Raw genomic sequence first — 18,643 nt, forward strand, 5'->3', positions numbered from 1 at the left:
AATTTGTTAGAACCGAAACTTAGGTCACTCTAATTGTGATATTTTTTTCCCTTTGTGTTCTTTCGCCAGTCACGCCTGAAGCCATTGGCTTCTTGTCTGCTGTTGGGGTCTTTATTGTTCTTCTGGCTGTCCTCTTCCTCTTCATCAACAAGAAGCTGTGTTTTGAAACAATAGGAGGCCTTCCTTTCCTGGAGCATCGAGGGAAAAGAAAACACTCTAAAGACAAGACTGGGACCCGCAAGGGGCTGGGTAAGCATTAACGCTTCAGATTCTCCTGGGCTGGGCAGCTTGCTGTGGTCTGGGTCAGGGTGGACGTGATGAATGGACTTTACTAAAGAATACGTTATCTTTATGAAAGTACTGTTCTCCGAGTATGAGGAGCAGATGGGAAGAGGCTCTGGCCACCACTTCCTGTCTTCTTAGCTCTTTAGAAGTCTCTGTTGAGTTTTCCTGTGAGGAATGCTTGAAGAAAAACAATGTGTTCTGTTTGACAAGAACCTTGATGTGTTTTAGTCTCATGATGTTGGAACGATGTTGACATTTCACTTGTTAGCTGTTTTTGAGATTTTTTCAGTGCTCAGGACCATGTCCCACCTTGTATGGCAATGTTCACTTTTCCAAAGGGAAGTTTTTACTCTTTAAGCTCACTGAGTATACTATGTTGTTTACTCAACCTGAACTACCTTCAGTTTGATGGGGGGAAAATAATACACTTAAAGAAATAAGTGGCTTCCTGCTCTTAAAGGACATATTCTGTTTTCAACTGCTGAAGCTTAGAACTTTGTGATAAGGATGTTCTCACAGAAGGATGGTTATCATCACACAGATGCAGGGCATTTAAAGAGAGTACTCTTATCTTACAGATAATAACTTTGCTCTTTTTTATCAGTGTGATTATTTCTCTCCTTTTCCATACCTCACAAGGTATGAGGCATGGTATAACTGAGCAACCTTACATTTTCTTTTGAGTGAAGCGAAGGTCTTGAGGAGAGTACCCTCCAGGAATCCTATGGTCTTGGTGTGTTATAGGTATGGCTGGACCAAGGAGGATATTTGGCTTATTGATATGGCAGCTTTTGTAGCCATGGATAGCTCAGCTTTTTTTTTTTTTTTTTTCTGCCTTGTTATAAGAAAGGGTGTAATGTAGGAATAAAGGCATATGATCTATTGCTTATAACAAATTATCCCAAAACTTAGCAGCCTAAAACAACACAAATTCATTATCAGTTTTTGAAGTTCAGAAATTGAGAAGTGGCTTAACTAGATGGTTCTAGACCAGGGTCTGTTGTAAGGCTGCAATTAGAATGTCTGTCATCTGAAGGCTTCAGTTAGAATGTCATCTGAAGGCTGGACTGTGGCTGGTGGAGTCACCTTCAGGATGGCAAAAGACCTCAGATCCTATCCATGTGGAACCCTCCACAAGGCTACTTGAGTGCTTTATGATGTGGCAGCTGACTCTCCTCGGAGTAAGAGATCCATGAGAAAGCAAGGAGGAGTCACTGTTCTTTTTATGCCCTAGTCTGGGAAGTCTTACAATGCCACTTTTATCACATTCTGTTCATTCATTGAGCACAGCTCAGGCTCAAAGTTGGGACATTCAGTTCTACTTTTTGAGGAGGAGTATCAAAGAGTGTGCAGACATATTTTTACATCCCTGTGGGAGATAATAATAATAAGAGAGGTGTAAATTGCAGATTTGGCAATTGCTCTGGCATTCCTGCTGCTGCAGTGGCCTTATTTTTTGAACTTCCCATGAGACATATGACTTATTCTGAAAATAGAATGGAATATTTTAAATAGAGCTTGCCATGCAAAAGCTGGGACTTATGAATGGTTTAGATGCTACTGTCCCAGCTGGGACATAAGTGAATGAGATGAACAGATGTCTGTCTGGTCATGGGGTGGTATGGAGGTAGAATTCATCAGGATTCTATTTCTCTCCCTTCAGCAGCTGGCTGTCACTCATTATATGACCTTGGCAAATTATGGAACCATTCTGAACTTCAGTTTCCTCATTTGCATATTGGGATTATCAGTACATCTCTTACAGGGTCAACCTAGATCAAATGAATTAATTTTGTAGAGACACCAGTTTAGTGCCTGTAGCAATGTAACAGCAATAGCAAGTCACAGTGATGGCTGCTAGGAGTGACATCACTCATTAATGCTTTGTATTCATTACTTAAATTGGGAGATTAAAGTTGGTGATGTTTTTTCCTTTGCAAACTATAATGGGTATGAGGAACTGAGGTTAGAGCTATTTAAAATGTTTCCTTTTTGTCTTGTTTGACATTTTATCTGAATATTTTAGAGACAATTATAAATTATACTTGCAAATAAGTTGAGGTTTTAAGATAATGTTGAAACAATAACAATAAAACATGAACAAAAGCTGTTCACTCAAGAAACACTGAAAAATACATGTCTCAAATTCAGAGTGGGGTCATGTAAAGGGAGCTTTAAAAATAGTTTCTTCAGGAACATCCCCAAATTGTAATGTCTAAAAAGCAAACACTTTCATTTTATTTCTCCTTTTATAAGTTTAATTATTGTTACCAAAAGTCTTTGAAAAACATGCTTCTACCCTAGATTGTGTCTAACCTTTGATACTTGCCTGAATTATCCTCAGAGTACTGATTTCTCAGTGAAGCTGGGATGTTCTTAACATATTTTGACAAACATAAAGAAGGCAGGCAGGCAGCCTGGTGTGGTGGGAAGAAGCCCAGTACAGACAGACAGAGCTTAGTTTTGCCACTAATTGGCCACGATATTTTGGGAAACTCACTTCACCTCTCTGAGCTTTAAGTCTTCATTTGCAAATTGATAAGTCTGGACTATGCTTTCCTCTTCTCATTCTGTGATCCTGTTTGGTTCTTAGGGTTACCATAGCAACTTCTTCTCTAGCTTTCAGTCTATGAATGGAAGAGACCTAATACAAATGAGACCATCCTACTCTTAGACTAAACCATATGAGATTGCCATTTTTGTTAATCAAAAAGTGGTAAGAGTATCAGAAACCGAATTAATCATTTTATTCTAATATATGTGAGGTTCTGAAAAATAAAATAATTCATTTCGATTATGTGGTAATATCAGAGAGGCAGGAGTGGCTGTTTGTTTTCCAAACCTACTATGCAAAATAATTTCCTTGACAAAAATACCTTGCTTTCCTTTAGGCTATATATATTTTAAAGTTTAAAGAATTTACTCACTTCATTCTGTCTGATTTTAGGCAAGGGGACAAAGAAACTGGAATGGTGTTTTACTGATAACATAGGTAATAGTAATAATAATAATGACACAGATAATGATCATTTGTATCTATCATTTATGTAGCATTTACTATTGCTAAGTATTTTACATGCATTGTTACTGCTAAGTATTTTACGTGCATTATTTGATTTCTTTGTGTAAAGTTCTTGTGTTGTTCCTTGGCAGTGATTGCTTTGGGGGAAGGATAGATACCAGTTGTAACAAAAAAGCCAATACTCAGCTTTGATATGAAAAAATGATTAAAAATAAAAATGTCACAGTGAGATAATAGTTTTTAAAAGAAGCTCAGCTTTGAGAGAAGCGGGGGGAGAGAGAGAGAATATTTTGGTTGTTTTTTTTTTTGTTTGCTGCCCTCCCACACAAAAAAACTTTATATTACAAAAGCAAAATTTAGGAGTTGGCTCAAACAGCTTCATTTTAAGAGGCATCATGTAGAAAGGATAGAAAATGTGCTATGAAGGCATTTCTTCCCAGGCAGGGAAGGGAAGAAGAACTGCTCTGGAAAGGGAAGATCATGACTTGAAAAGGCAAAAAGAAAGAGGCTTGGAGACTTTGAAGTGTTTTCCTGGACTCTGAGAAAAAGGGCGGATGTGGGACCCAGTCAGGCCGGTTATGATAAGAAGGTTGGAATTCAAACGCCCGAGGAAGAGTCGGAAAGCAGAGTGCCGCGTGCTTCTGTTTAAATCGTGGCCGGAGACTGCCTCACTGGTGTCCCGTGTTGGCCTTGGGGGCTGTGGTGGGGGAAAATATACTGGTGGTACTGGAGGGAGAGAGAACTTGAGAAGATGCCCCTGCTACACTTCCTCTGGTGAGCAGGAGAACGCTTGTTTTAGAAATTTTTGCCTGACCCTGGTGGTGCGAGCAGGGACAGAGAAGATTGCAGAGGAATGAGTCAGTGTGCCTGCCAGGGAGTTATCGTGGCTTGCAATGAGGTGGGCCTGTATTGGAGGCTGGAGGGTGAACAACCCAAGGCCTTTTGTAGTCAGACCTGGTTTCATGGGCATGCAACTGCACAACTGCACAAAGCCTACACTTAGAAGGGCCCATGTCCTTGGCTTAGTGATGTGCTGTTGCAGTCTTGAAATTCTTAGTGATTTTCAAGAGCCCTGCATTTTCATTTTGCACTTTCTTACAAATTATATAGCTTGTGCTCCCTAAGGCCATCACCAAGAGGTACTCCTGCTGTGGAATGTTGTAAGGCAGAGGCTGATTTCCCTGGAGTCAGTACGAATCAGCAGGAACAGCACATCATGTTAAATAAACTCACACCAATCCCCAGACACTCCCTGCTATAAGGGAACGTGAAGGTGGGAGTGGAAATCTTAAAGACTGATACTTTATCCAAAATGAAATTGACTAAGTTAGTTTGAATAGGCAAATTTAGTTTCTCAACAATAAGCATGGGAAGGTGAAGGATTCTCCAGAGAAAGATGAGTACTAAGAGTAAGTAAGGAAACAGGTTTTGTACATTGAGGCAAAGCTGGTGCTCAGCTGGAGCTCAGGAGGATGGTTGCTAAAATGTGGCAGTTTCTCCTTTTCAGTTGGTAGAAAGGCCCAACTGACTTGTGCCGCCACGAGATTACCCTCTTCTCTCTACCTGCAAATAAACAGCTACCTTCTGATTCGGCAGGGGCTTATTAGCTGTCCCAGCAGGTATGGCCATATTCTTTATGCTTGGGCCATAATGACTGCTGTTATCCAATATTTTTCATTTCATTTCTGCATTTAGGTGAGAGTGTGTTCAAGAACAGGTACTCTTCTACTTACAATAGGATTAATTCTGGATAAACCCATCATAAATTGAGACCATCAGATAAAGTCAAAAAATCAGATGTTGAGCCATTGTAAGTTGGGGGCCATCTGTGTACCTTTCCCACTCAGAATTTAACAAACAGGTGCTAATCTCCGTTTTATAGATGAGAAAACTGAGGATGAGAGAGATGAATTTGTTTTTCAAGCTATTAAGTGGGAAGGCTGGGACTCAGACTAAAAATTGCCTGATTCCAGTGACCAATATCTTAATCGCTTCATGTATTAATCCATTTTCATACTGCTGTAAAGAACTGCCTGAGACTGGGTAATTTATAAAGAAAAAAGTTTTAATTGACTCATGGTTCAGCATGGCTGGAGGGACTTCAGGAAACTTAATCATGGTAGGAGGCGAGTGGGAGGCCTTCTTCACAAGGCAGCAGGAAGGAGACGTGCCGAGTGAAGGGGAAAGAGCTTATAAAACCATCAGATTTTGTGAGAACTCACTCACTGTCATGAAAACAGCATAAGGGAAACCATCCCATGATTCAGTTACCTCCGCCTAGTTTCTCCCTTGATGTGGGGATTATGGGGATCCTGTTTGGTTCTTAGGGTTACCATAGCGACTTCTCCAGCTCTAGAGATTATAATTCAAGATGAGGTTTGGGTGGGGGCATAAAGCCTAACCATATTCTGCCAAATCTCATGTCTCTTTCACATTTCAAACTAATCATGCCTTCCCAACCGTCCCCCAAAAGTCTTAACTCATTTCAGCATTAACTCAAAAGTCCAAGTCCTAAGTCTTACGTGAGACAAGGCAAGCCTCTTCCACCTATGAGCCTGTAAAATCAAAAGCAAGTTAGTTACTTCCTAGATACAATATAGGTATAGGCATTGGGTAAATACCACTGTTCCAAATGGGAGAAATTGGCCAAAACAAAGGGTCTACAGGCTCTATGCAAGACCAAAATCCAGTGGAGCAGTCAAATCTTAAAGCTCTGAAATGATCTCCTTTGACTCCATGTCTCACATCCAGGTCATGCTGATGCATGTGGTGGGTTCCCGTGGTCTTTGGCAATTCTGCCCCTTTAGTCCACTTTGTGAGCAAACAAGGTTTTTCCTTCATGACGCTTTAGTCTACTTTGTGGGCAAACAAGGTTTTTCCTTCGTGACGCTTTTCCTCCCCACTGGCCCACATATATTGTGATACCACCAGCAGTTGACATCTGCACAGGGAATAAAAAATAAGTTATTTAGGAAAGGTGTCTAAAGATTATTCAAGGTTGTCAAATTATAACCAACTTTAATTTAAATTCAAGATTTCGAGACTTTTATGAATTTTTGGTGAACTTGGCCAAAACAGAAGAGTCTGGCTGTCCCATATCTGTGTCTTCCAGTATTCTCTTAATGATTTGGATAACATTCTGTTTTCCTTTTATGCCCATATAAGGAAGAATAATGACAAATTTTATAAAATGGTGTGAATCAGGATCTGAAACAGATGTAAAAATAAAAATAGAGAGTATAGTGGCCTGATATAGGGATGTAGGAGTGGTCTTATTATTATTATTTTTGGCTCCTTGAGACGGAGAGGAACATTTAGCCATGTGCCCATCTTATAGTTGTAAATAACCATCGTCAGCTTCTTCATACTTCATATTTAGTATGGTTGATGAATTAAATATAGGCAGAGAAAGCCATTTTTCAGGATAACATAAAATCAGCACAATTCATAGTCTTCTTTCATGAGACATTTTGTTGCCTTCTTTAGCACTGAATTTTCTTTTACCTGTGCCTGAAGTTGAGGTTCCTTCACCTGGAGGTCTGTGCAGTGGCTTCCTTTTAGGCATGTGCTACTCAGATGAATCTTAAATGAATCAAATATCTTGAAATTAAAAAAAGAGTGCATATTCCCCTCCTTTTCTTTTTAATTAGATGATTAAAAATAAATTCTACTGGGATACTTTTTTACAGTCTACAAACTTTAGAATTGCACAATAAGTTTTAGAATTAAGTTTTCAATCCTTAATTCTAAAGTAAGTTTTAGAATTAAGTATTGAATGCTCTCTAGAAAACTAATATCCTCTACATCCCCCAAGCTCTCCACTTTTATAGTTTTTTTGTCCTGAAATAATAATAAAATATCCCCTTTATGCTTCTTGTGTCACCCTTCTCCACTGGGACACATGCAAAACAAGACCCAAGGTGGTACCTAGTGTGGGAAGCACACTTGCGAGTAATTTAAGTTGCAAGGTATTTTCTCTTCTGATTTTAATATCTTTATTTGCATAGAATATACATTTCTCTCACTGTGGGTTACATTATGTTGCTCTATGAAATTGCTGTTTTTGTAGGTGTGAAGTTTCATGTGGTTCAACCTAATATATAACATTAAACATTTCAAAATTGAGGAACTGTAAACGTTTACTTGAACATCAGGACAAGCCTTGATATATCTCATTGCAGTGCATAGTTACTGCCTTTGGTGACTGGATTAAGGCACGAATAATCGAGAATTGATATCAATCTTATATTTTGCTTTTAAAAAATCCATAGGCTTGTAATAATTCAGATGGGCCCATTACCTGTTTGGTGGGTGCAAATTCCAAAAAAACCCAGCTGAAAAATTTGGTTTGAGAATATTTATTCATCCATTCCACATTATTCGTTGTGAATCTATGTCATGTGCTAAGTGCTGGAAATAAAATGGTGAAAAAGAGAGATGTAGTCTCTACTCTCCTGGAAATTGCATGCTTTTGGTGAAGACAGGGAAAAACAAAACCAAAAGTAAAGAGGCAAATAAATAAAATAATTGTAGATTGTTGTAAACATGGTAAGGGCCTAAAAAAGACTAATGGACACTATAGGAAAATGTACTTTAGGTAGGGCTGAGACCATCTTGCTCATTGCTGGGCAGAAAAACCAAAAATTCTGTAATAGGCATAGGGAGCTTTTTAGGGAGAGTCTTCCAGAAAAACAGAATCAACATTGTGTGTGTGTGTATGTGTGTGTATGTGGTTGTGTGTAGAAAGGGAAAGAAAGAGAGATTTTAAGGAACTAGCTCACATGATTATGGAAGCTGGCAAGTCTAAAATCTGCAAGGTGGGTTGGTAGACCAGAGATTCAGGGAATAGCTAACGTTGTACTCCCAGTCTGAAGACTGCCTGCTGCACAATTCCTTCTTGCCTGTGGGAGGTCAGTTTTTCTACCATTAAGGCCTTCAGTGGATTGCATGAGGCCCACCCATGTTATGGAGGGCAATCTGCTTTGCATAGACTCCACTGATTTCATTATTGATCTCATTTGCAATAATATTCACACAGAAACATCCAGAGTAACATTTGATTGAATATCTGGGTAGCATAATATCTTTAGCCACATTGTTGCATAAAATTAGCCATCATAGGATCTTACCTTCCATCCATCTGTATTTGTGTTTTTGTCTCCTTCATTATATTAAGGTTGGGGTGGTTGGGAAAAGAAAATCTTCACTAAAAAAAGCTTATTATGGAAACGTTCAAACATACAAGAAAGTAGAGATAAAATCATATAATGAACCCCATATATCCATCACACAGCTTCAAAAATTATTAACAAAAACAATTCATTTCCAATGATACCCTCTTGTCTCCATTTTCTTGTTTCCCTGGCTCAGAGAACATCCCTTTAAAATCTCTATCCTGTACTATTTGTTTTCTTGCAACTTAGACAACGGGTTATTGTCCCCTGCTCGAGAATTTGACCCTGCAGATGAACACGTTACACAGCTAGCTGATTGCTGGAGATGGAGGCATTAGGTTCAAGGTTGGGTGGGAACTAGAAGTCATTTGACAGATTTGTGCACATTTACAGTTGGAATATGAGCAGCCTTGCTTTCTGAGTTATTTACATAAGGGTGCATGGTGAGTTTCCTTAGAAACAGATTCTTCTTGGGGCATTTGAGCTTCCTCTGTGATGCTAGGATGGTAATAAAAACAAATCTGAAGCTCTCTTCAAGCATGAATTGCTGTGGAAATGTTTAACACCTAAGTTTGAGAGCTCCCTAAACACACATCACTATTTCAAAAACTGCAGAATATTTCCTTCATGCTTTTTCACTTTACCAAAGACTGTGTAACATAAGGATATATATATTTAACATATATAGTTTTGAGTCTTATTTTTAGTAGAAACTCTGGAGCCGTTCTATGTTTGAAATAGTCATAGCATAGAATTTTGTGACTGAGAATTCTAGACAGCCCTCAGTAAACCTTGGTAGTCCACATAGGAGCACTCAGGAGTCTTGCAGCATGGGTGTATTAGTCCGTTTTCACACTGCTGATAAAGATATACCTGAGACTGGATAATTTATAAAGATAAAGAAGTTTTATAAACTCATAGTGGCTGGAGAGGCCTCATAATCATGGTGGAAGGTGAAAGGCACATCTTACATTGCAGCAGGCAGGATAGAATGAGAGTCAAGTGAAAGGGTTGGATTTCCCCTTATAAAACCCAGATCTTGTGACACTTACCGCCACAAGAACAGTATTGGAGAAACAGCCCTCAAGATTCAATTATCTTTCACCAGGCCCCTCCCACAACACATGGGAATTATGGGAGCTACAATTCAAGATGAGATTTGCGTGGGGACACAGCCAAACCGTATCAAAAGGTCTTCAGGATGATCTCTGGAGGCCTGAAATTCACATCTTGCTGGAGACAGTGAAACTATCTCTCGGCTACTTCATGGGAAGTTTTGAAGGATTTTTGATGTAGTGAAGATGAATATATCATTTTCAGTTATAGACGAGGAAATTTCTTGTAAGTTTAAAGCTGTGTGCTTGTCTGCACGTGCTGAAGATTGGCATCATTAACAACATCTGTTCTCTTGGTGGCATCATCCAGAGAAATATCTCTCCAAGATACATCCTGTCTGGAGGGTACCATAGGTGGTAAAAGTTGCATTTATCAGATGAATATTGGGGTTTTGTGTTTCTCTTGTCAGCAAGCCCCTAATGTTTATTACACTTTAAAGAGACATATGCCTTAAATTAAAAGCGTAATTAGTTGATGGGTGGGAAGCAAGGAAAAGAGATTTTTGTGTTGTTTGAATAGAATGAGTTAACACAGATGACCGTTTGTATATTGAAGTGGGTGTCTATGAGTTTATATGCTTAACTAACTATTTGAGTGATCAGTTTTAAACTAGTTATTGGAGTAATAGGTTTAAAATTTCATCACTTTTCTTAGTCTGACAGATTAAAAGAAGGAAAAGAAAAAGCATGTCTGTGTTTATACACTTCCATTAAAAATATACGTATTCCTCTAAAACCTACTTAAGGAGCAAACACCTTATTCATAAAAGCTCTCGTAATAATATCAATCCTGTTAGTTCAGACTTTTTGATTGAGGTTTAATGAAAAGATGAAAGGTATTATTTAGTGTGTAAATTTTGAAATTTGAAAAACACTTTGAATCTTATTTTCTTATAGTTTTTCTACTCTTGATCTCTTAAAAAGTTCTTGATACATATTAACAAATTTCAGGGTTTTTTTTGTTTTGTTTTTTAGAGATAGGATCTCTCTATGTCATCCAGGCTAGAGTACAGTGGTATGATCATAGCTCACTGTAATCTCAACTTCCTGGGCTCAAGCCATCATTCAGCCTCAGTTTCCTAAGTAGCTTAGACTTCAGTTGCAAGCTCCCATACCAAGTTAATTTTTCTATATTTTCTAGAGATGGGGTCTCACTATGTTGCCTGGGCTGGTCTCAAACTCCTGGTCTCAAAGAGCCTTCCCACCTTGGCCACTCAAAGTCCAGGGATAACAGGTGTGAGCTACTGCTCCTGGCTTAATATCAGGTTTATTGAATGAAATTGCTATGTGATTGAAAACTGTTTATCTTTTTTGTTTTTCCCCAGTGAGTATTGACTACAGAGCAGTAATTTATAGTTCCCATTCCACAAAGGTGCAGAACATTTGATGGGAATAAGCGTGATGGAGAGAACCTACCTTTAGGGCATTAAACCTTTGAATATTTATTTTCAAAATTATCTTGAAGCAAAATCCAAACCATGGCATTACAAGGCATATTGCAGAAAGTATGTGAAGCTTTCAATGTCTTACCTTGACTGTTTAACAGATAGATTTTTTTAAAGGTTTGTGTTTGATCTTCCCAAATCCTTCCATCCCTTTCTGCCCCTAAACAATTGATACCTGTTTAAACTCTGCTTGGTGCCTCATTAGTCTCTGTTGGAAAGATGTCAGAGTCCTTTTGAATTTTTGTTTTTCTTATTATTTGATTTTGTGGTTGAAGACCAAACTGGTATTAATTTAAAGAACATTTTAGGGCAAGAATTCCATTTAGAATTTCTCTGAAGAAGCTGAAATGAATCAAATGTGTATTTTATGTGGGACTGTGCTTAGACAGGGAAGCCAATGTGAAATGTCATTTTCATATCACTTGGAAGATTTTCCTTTCCATTAGCTGCTCTATTGCAGGACTCATATTTATATTAAAATTCTTTTTGGAATGAAATTTTAGTGTTTTGCTATCAGAAAGTAGAATCTTATTCACTATAGGTGATAGTAAATCTTAGTTGAATATGAACTGAGCTATGCTAACAGAAGACTGCAAGATATTTGCTGTTCCTCAGCAAGATTCCACATCTTTTAGTGAGAAATGGGAAGGATTGAAGGAGGAAGAGAAGGAAAAGCAACGTACAGGCATTGTTGGCTTAAAATAGAAATATAACTAGCATTTTGGTTTAACTGAACAGATACAATCTGTATAAATATATATAATGCTATAAAATAGGTCACACATGTATGTAAAATTAGTTAAGAAACATTTGGCTCCACTATCATGCCTAGAAAACAGTGCTTTCCAGTTCTTATGTGAAATTTCCTGCTAGTAGAAAAGGAAGTGTAAAAGGAGTGTTTTCAAATATTCTTTGATTGAGGTCACTTTGGCTGGGTCGACCTGAGAGACATCATGTACCATTCACGTAACCTACTTATGTTTACAACCACAAAGATCCCGTTAAGGCTGCTGTTTTTGATGGGATCCCAAGAGGATATGATTATTAATGTTTGCCAGACACCGAAGCATTGACAATGTCATATTATTAGCATTACTATTCTAACAGCCCAGTCATCAAGGACCCCAGGAGACCTCATTTTGATAACCACTAATGAAGAAGATAAAATGTGTAGCAATAGTCACTTCAGTAATGAACAGTTTTACTACCTGTTTAGTATGAAGCTTGTGTAAACAATTGAGGAGAGAATATAAGGAAAATATCAAACAGTTGTTACCATTGATTTAGATAGAGACTTTCAATTTATGAGTGCTGATGTGTTCATTCATAGGAGGGGGTCAGTATAATAAGGATGCGAGGCTGTGTCCTAGGATCTAGAAGAAACATTTGCAATGAATTAGTAATTTGTGATGGAATGGTTTTCTGCCTATCAATACAACTTTCATTAGAGAAAGATTTATATTTTCCTCATCCCAGAGTGGGGACCAGATTAAAACCTGTTGTGTGATTGTTGGTTGTAGAGTATTTTTCAGAGACAGACCAGTCTCAGCAATCTGTGATGTTTATAGAAGTGACACTGGTTAACAGAGATCCTTTTAAGACTCTGAAAAAGGTACGAAGATGATCCCCAGGAAAAACTCTTTCATTTGACATTTTGCAAATAGTTTAAAATTTATGAAAACATCCCTGGATTTTATAGGAGGTTAGCCTTCTGATTAAGCAAATCTAATTTATGGAGGCCAGTCTGAATTGAGTTCTAATTGATTCAATATAAATACATCTTGAGTGACTTCTATGTGCTAGACATGGCTGCTAGGTGCTAGAATTTATGATATGTCTATATCATAGATATGTTTGAAGCACAATGAATTAAATGTGTCTTGGCTACCAACAGTAGTAATGAGAACAGTGGAGGTGGCTAAGGGGAGCTCCCCAAGATCCTGCTTTAGAATGTTATCTCAGAGAACACTGACAACTTACCAAGCGTAATTCTGTCATTTTGCAAGTGAAGAAATGGAAGCCCAGGAGATAAAACATCCTTTTTGAGTTCATAAATAGTGCAGAGGTGAAATTGACTCCTGGTGCCTGATACCCATTTAAGTGTCATTCCATTGTCTCCCTAATCTCTTAATGGAAAAAATAAAAGTAATTATGAGGTAAACAGAACCCTGATTATTATTGTTATTTATTATTAAGTTGTTTGGCCAGCTATAGATTTTTTTAAAATAGAAAATACACAAGTAAGCTTTAGCATAGCTCCTATCAAAAACTAATAAATGCCAAATTTATTTTGTCTGAATTATTATAAGTTATATACATGCTCATTCTGATGGAGAATACTGGATTTTTTTTGTTGAGGTATAAAGAATTGGATATTATTAATAGAACAGTTACTTTCATAGATTTGAATTTGGGAAAAGATATCGAGGCCCTAATTGAAACTCTAGTTTTAAGAATATGAAATCATTTAAAATGATAAACATAAAAGACTATAGAAACATGCAAAATATGTTAAAAGTGTTTCCTGAAAGAAGCAGTATGTAATGTTTGTGTTTGTGTATATATGTGGAGCTATGTATTCAAATATTCAAAAATATTGATGGCCTATTGTATGGTAGTCAGTTACTCTGCTTGATGCTGATGACATGGCAAAAAACAATTAGCTTGCTCACTCCCTGATCTCACACAACTTCTTGTTCAGTGAGAAAGATACATGTTAAAGAAATAATCTTATAAGTCATCAATAAGCTACAATTACAATAAGTGTTAATAAGAAATAAGAGGTGTTATGAAAGAATATTTAAGCAGCATCATTTAGTGTGGATTATGGGAGAGGGAAAACATTCTGAAAAGTGAAGTGTCACCTGGGACCTGAAAGGAGATGAATAGGCACAATGATAACTATGCAAATTACAAGGAAAATGATAGAAGAAATTGCAAAAATAATTGGAGTTGTGTTAAGGTAGAGATATTATGAATGATTTTTTTCCTTTTTAACCCAATTTTTATAAGGCTGATATAACTTTTATAATTAGTAAAAAAAAAAACAAACTTTAACAAACACTAGGTGATTGCTGATGTTTAGAATATTCTTCAATCTATCTCAAGAGAGTTACAGTGACCTTAGTTTTATCATTTTTGGCCTATTTTTGAACCTAGTCCCTTTTCAAGTGATACAAATGATGTTTCCATCTGTGCTTTGGGGACAAAAATCAGTAATCTGATACATCTTATAGTCTGGAAGTAATTCCTATTAATTGTGCCTGCATGTTGCCTTCTTCGATTTTAATATTACTTCCTAATTATACTGCTTCATACTGTGGATGTTATTTGAGATTCAGAATCTCCTCTACTGGGGGCCAGTGGATGTATGCTGATGGCCCTGGAACACAGATGCCCTCTTGGAAAAGGTCTGTAGTGATTGCTTTAGATTGGATGAAAATGAGATTCTTCCTCATTTTGGTTGGGGTTTAAAAAAGGCAAATATAGTTAAATAGAACTCATTCTTTTTTCATAAAATTTTATTATGCATGTATCTGAAAGTGGGTTTCTGTGCAAGAGCAGTGATAGTCTCTTTAAAAATATCATGTCATTAAAGCCATGTTAAATAGTCCCTCTGGAAATGCTGAAGACTGTATGTGTTTATATAACCACTGAGTATTTGCAGAGCGTGTTTAAATCTCTGCCTTGGATATAGTAAATACTCAAAAATACTCAATGGGCTTATGAAAGCTAAGGAATACTTACAATGTGCTATTGCTGTAATGTCATAAACCTTGAGCAATATAAAACTTTTATTGAGCCAGTCCTAGTTTGTTTGAAATCATCATGCTCAAATACAAAGCTATCTGTTGGGTAGAGTTTAAAAATATATTTAAATATAACCTTTACTTGACTTAAGCAGGAGTTAATAATTTTTAAAAACTTTATTACGCTTATTTTAGAAAAGTAACTGCAACACTTTACATTTTTTTAAAGAGTTTCATTAGTGAAACAGTCAACTGTGGTATACTAGAAACAAAATTAACTTAGAAGCAGACAAACCTGGATTTGAACCCCACACTTTCCATTTACTAGGAAAATCACTTCACCTTTTTTATTTCTAGTTTTTTTCACTATCTAATTGGCATTTTTTAGATGACTTAAAGAAGGATTGAAATACTAGTTTCACCTGTGTTATAGATATAAACCTGGGGCAAATCACCTACCCTTTCTGAGCCTCAGCATTTTTCAACTATAAAATGGGAAGGCCAATATCTTCCACAAAGGGTATTTATTGATATAAGTTGTCAAAAGCATTATATACTGTATAGTGTTTGGAAAATGCTCGATATAATGATAGTGCCATTTTTTTTCCTTGTGGTATTAGCTCATTAGGGAAAAGATGATAGGAGTTTAATATATTTTTACCTTTTGAACTAACATGAATTTTGGATTAATATTGAATACCTGATGTTGAGTGCCTATTAATACTGGGCTCTGTCATAGATGCTTAAAAACATTGCCTAATTTGACTTCCATGGTGAGTTGCAGGACAGGGAGTAGTGATCCCCCTGAGATCCTACTAGGATCTCATCTTCCTAGATGAGAACATTTAGATCCACTCAGCTAGTATGATTTGCCTTGTGCTATGGAGTAAGTGAGAAGCAAATCCAAGACAGCCTTGTTTTGTGTGATTCTAAAGTTATTAATATTTCTTTCCTTTATTTTGTCCCATTTTTCTGTGTCTAATGATGAAAGTATATTTTGAATATAGGGCAGCTTCACATTTCATTTTATATTAACTACCTCCCTGAAGTCCAGTGTAAAAAGGTCTATTGGATTGCTCATGCCCCGGCAGTGACAATATGGCTGTACTTTATCCATATTGTTGCCATAGAGAGCTTCAGTAGTCTCTTTTTATATTTTTCAAGATGCCAACATTTAGAACACATTTTGGACAACTGCTACAGAAGAGATTTCATTTCAATGACACATATTCCAACCCACATAAGAAATTTGCTCTTAACAGAAAACACCTGTAGACTCCTTTGAATCATGTCAAAGATGAATTGCAGCCTATTTTATAGTTCTTATTTTGACTCCATGCATTATTCATCTTCCTAAGCTTTCTTATTCATACCAGGTCTATGCAAAATGTCTTTCTCCAAAAGACATGATAATTTTCATAAAAATAATTAGCTTTATGACTACTCTAGCAAGTCAGTAATAAATACCAACATTTTATAGGTAGCACAGAAAGTTAACAGCTATGAGAAGACACTTGAAATAAACCCAGGGTTCTTGACTTTTACTTATGGCTGACCTATGAGTTTTGGTGAAGAATGAGAAGAGTGTATTTTTCCAAGTGATTTCTCCTTCAAAAAATGATGAACATCAGCACACTTCAGTAGATGAACTTGTATAAAATTTTGATTTGGTGTTTGGTTACCTGGGGACCATATTATTGGAAACATATTCTTGTCTCTCAGAATGTGTCCGACTCTCTCCAGGAGTTGAGAATCCTTTGAAAATCACACAGGCCTACAGGCTTCCACTTTAGCTTTCACCAAAATAACATAGATTTTTAAGGCACAGCTTCTAGAATCTGGTATTTCTTCTTAGTTTATAACTGTCTCCCCACCTTGCAAGCAACTGTCATCAGATAGAAAATAGGGTTAGAAAGATTTAATTAACAGCCCTTAAAGGACTATGAGCATTGTTATTCTGGTATGGAATATTACTGTCTTCACAATTAGCTTCCGTGAGAACAATAAAAATATTTAATAAAACATGTGGCTCAGGAATTGGATAGTTTTTCTTTCTATAGAAACACAACTCTTTAATATTTACTGCTTAGCCATTTCCTGTGTATAAAGTGATCTTAATTAAAATATAATTCTGATTAAACCAAAAATTTTAAAAAGTAGCCTTTAAGAATATATTTATTTATGGTTTTATTTTATCAATTGTTACTAATTATTTCTTAGATTGCCAGTTTATTCTGAGTACTTCAATATGTTGCAAATCTTCCCAGCTCATGTTTGTGATAGGAATTTGTATGTTAAACACATACACACACCACAATCTTTTTTGTTGTCTCATTTTATGCTTTCATAATAATGAGAAATCATGAACTATTTCCATTGTAACAATGACTTTTCTCAGATATGACAAGACCTTAAATGTATTTTTCCTTCTAACCTAGGGAACTAGACTTTTTGACTATTTTTAGTGTCTGTGTGTGTGTGTGTGTGTGTGTATTTTCTAAAATACCAGAAACCACTTTGTCTTCTTGTTAGCTGTAAGAAAGCCGCCAAAGAAGTAGGATAGAATGTATATCTGGCATTATTATCCTTGGTTTGCTCTACCAATCAAGTTGAAATTTACCTAAGCCGCCAAGATATCTCTGTGGTTACTCTGCCATTGCTGAGCCCCTATGGCTTTAGGCTGATTTAGTATAAAATGAAAGGTATCTGGTGTTGCTAACTAGGTAATTTTTTCAGATTCTGTCTGTAAGTTTCATTCCTTTTTGAGTATTTTAGAATATAACAACTGGGCACTCTTTTTATATAGAGACTGAGATTTGACTTCTTTCCAATTATTCTGGGATCATCTAACAATAGTTGTTGACAAAAAAGTACAGAACTATTTCATGAAAAGGCATCTTGCTTCTGGTTGTATTGGCCTCAACATTTCAATGTTTTGTGGCACGCAATGGCAAATTCTTGGCTTTCAGAGCAGAAGGGAAGTGTTAGAGGTCATCTAGTGCATTAATGCCACTTTAGAGATGAATAAATAGAAAGGAATCAGGTTTACTTAGCGTCAAATGTTTTCACTAGTAACTTCATTCATTCATTCATTCATTCATGGAATATGCAGAGCCCCTGCCTTGTGTGGATTCTGCAGCTACAATGTATAATCATAGCCCCAGCACTTGTGGGCTCCCAGTCCATTGGAAGAGGAAGGCTGACAAATATTCATCATACCGAGGGAAACACTGTATCATAAAGGCACATTTGAAGCACTCTGAGGCCACACCTTTGATTGTAGATGAAGAGTTGACAGAGGAAGCAATAAACATTTCCTCATAAAAAATGAGTATCAGGTAGTTTAGGGAGAGAAGTCATCCTGGGCAAAACAAACAGAAGCCAGGAAAGAGCACAGTCACTTTGGAAGATGCTTAGTATGTCAGTGAGACTGGCACATAGGACTTTACAGCGAGGAGTGATAAGGAAAGGTTGAGTTCTCACAGTGCGGCAGCATTATTGGGGACAGCTCAGACATAGCTGGGTATTCAGTGAGAACAAAAGGTCCTCTGTGAGTTGCCGTTGTCCTGAAATTAGTTCCAAGCTGGTTGATAAGTTGCCACCGCTCTGAAGCCCGTTTCAGTGTCCTATTGCACCTCTAGACCTCCTCAGACACAGCGATTCAGGAATTAAAGTGTTTACACTTTGGAGGAGGCCTTTAGGATCCCCCCAGCTCTAAGCCCAGTTGGATGGTGCTGATTGTTTATTTATTTATTTTTTTGGGGGGGTATTTCTCTTCTTGTGTGCCACAGTAAAGAATCTGAACTTTATCTGATAGGGTAGGGCTTGGAAATTCAAATGCATCCAGGGGTCA

At 37.0% G+C, this 18,643-nt stretch overlaps 1 protein-coding gene across 3 annotated transcripts in view; it reads left to right on the plus strand.

The window, feature by feature from the left end:
* Positions 1-18,643, plus strand: part of SYT16 (synaptotagmin 16) — a 275,419-nt gene that overhangs the window by 154,097 nt on the left and 102,679 nt on the right. For 2 of the 3 annotated variants that reach the window (XM_037740432.1, XM_037740433.1), the window contains exon 2: positions 70-249. In XM_037740432.1, the coding sequence (XP_037596360.1) occupies positions 70-249 (180 nt within the window). Of the gene's footprint in view, positions 1-69; positions 250-18,643 lie in introns of those variants that run through there. The other variant, XM_017533948.2, reaches the window with a different exon arrangement.

This window comes from Cebus imitator, unplaced genomic scaffold (genome assembly GCF_001604975.1).
Source record: "Cebus imitator isolate Cc_AM_T3 unplaced genomic scaffold, Cebus_imitator-1.0 Scaffold83, whole genome shotgun sequence".
NCBI classification, from domain to species: domain Eukaryota; kingdom Metazoa; phylum Chordata; class Mammalia; order Primates; family Cebidae; genus Cebus; species Cebus imitator.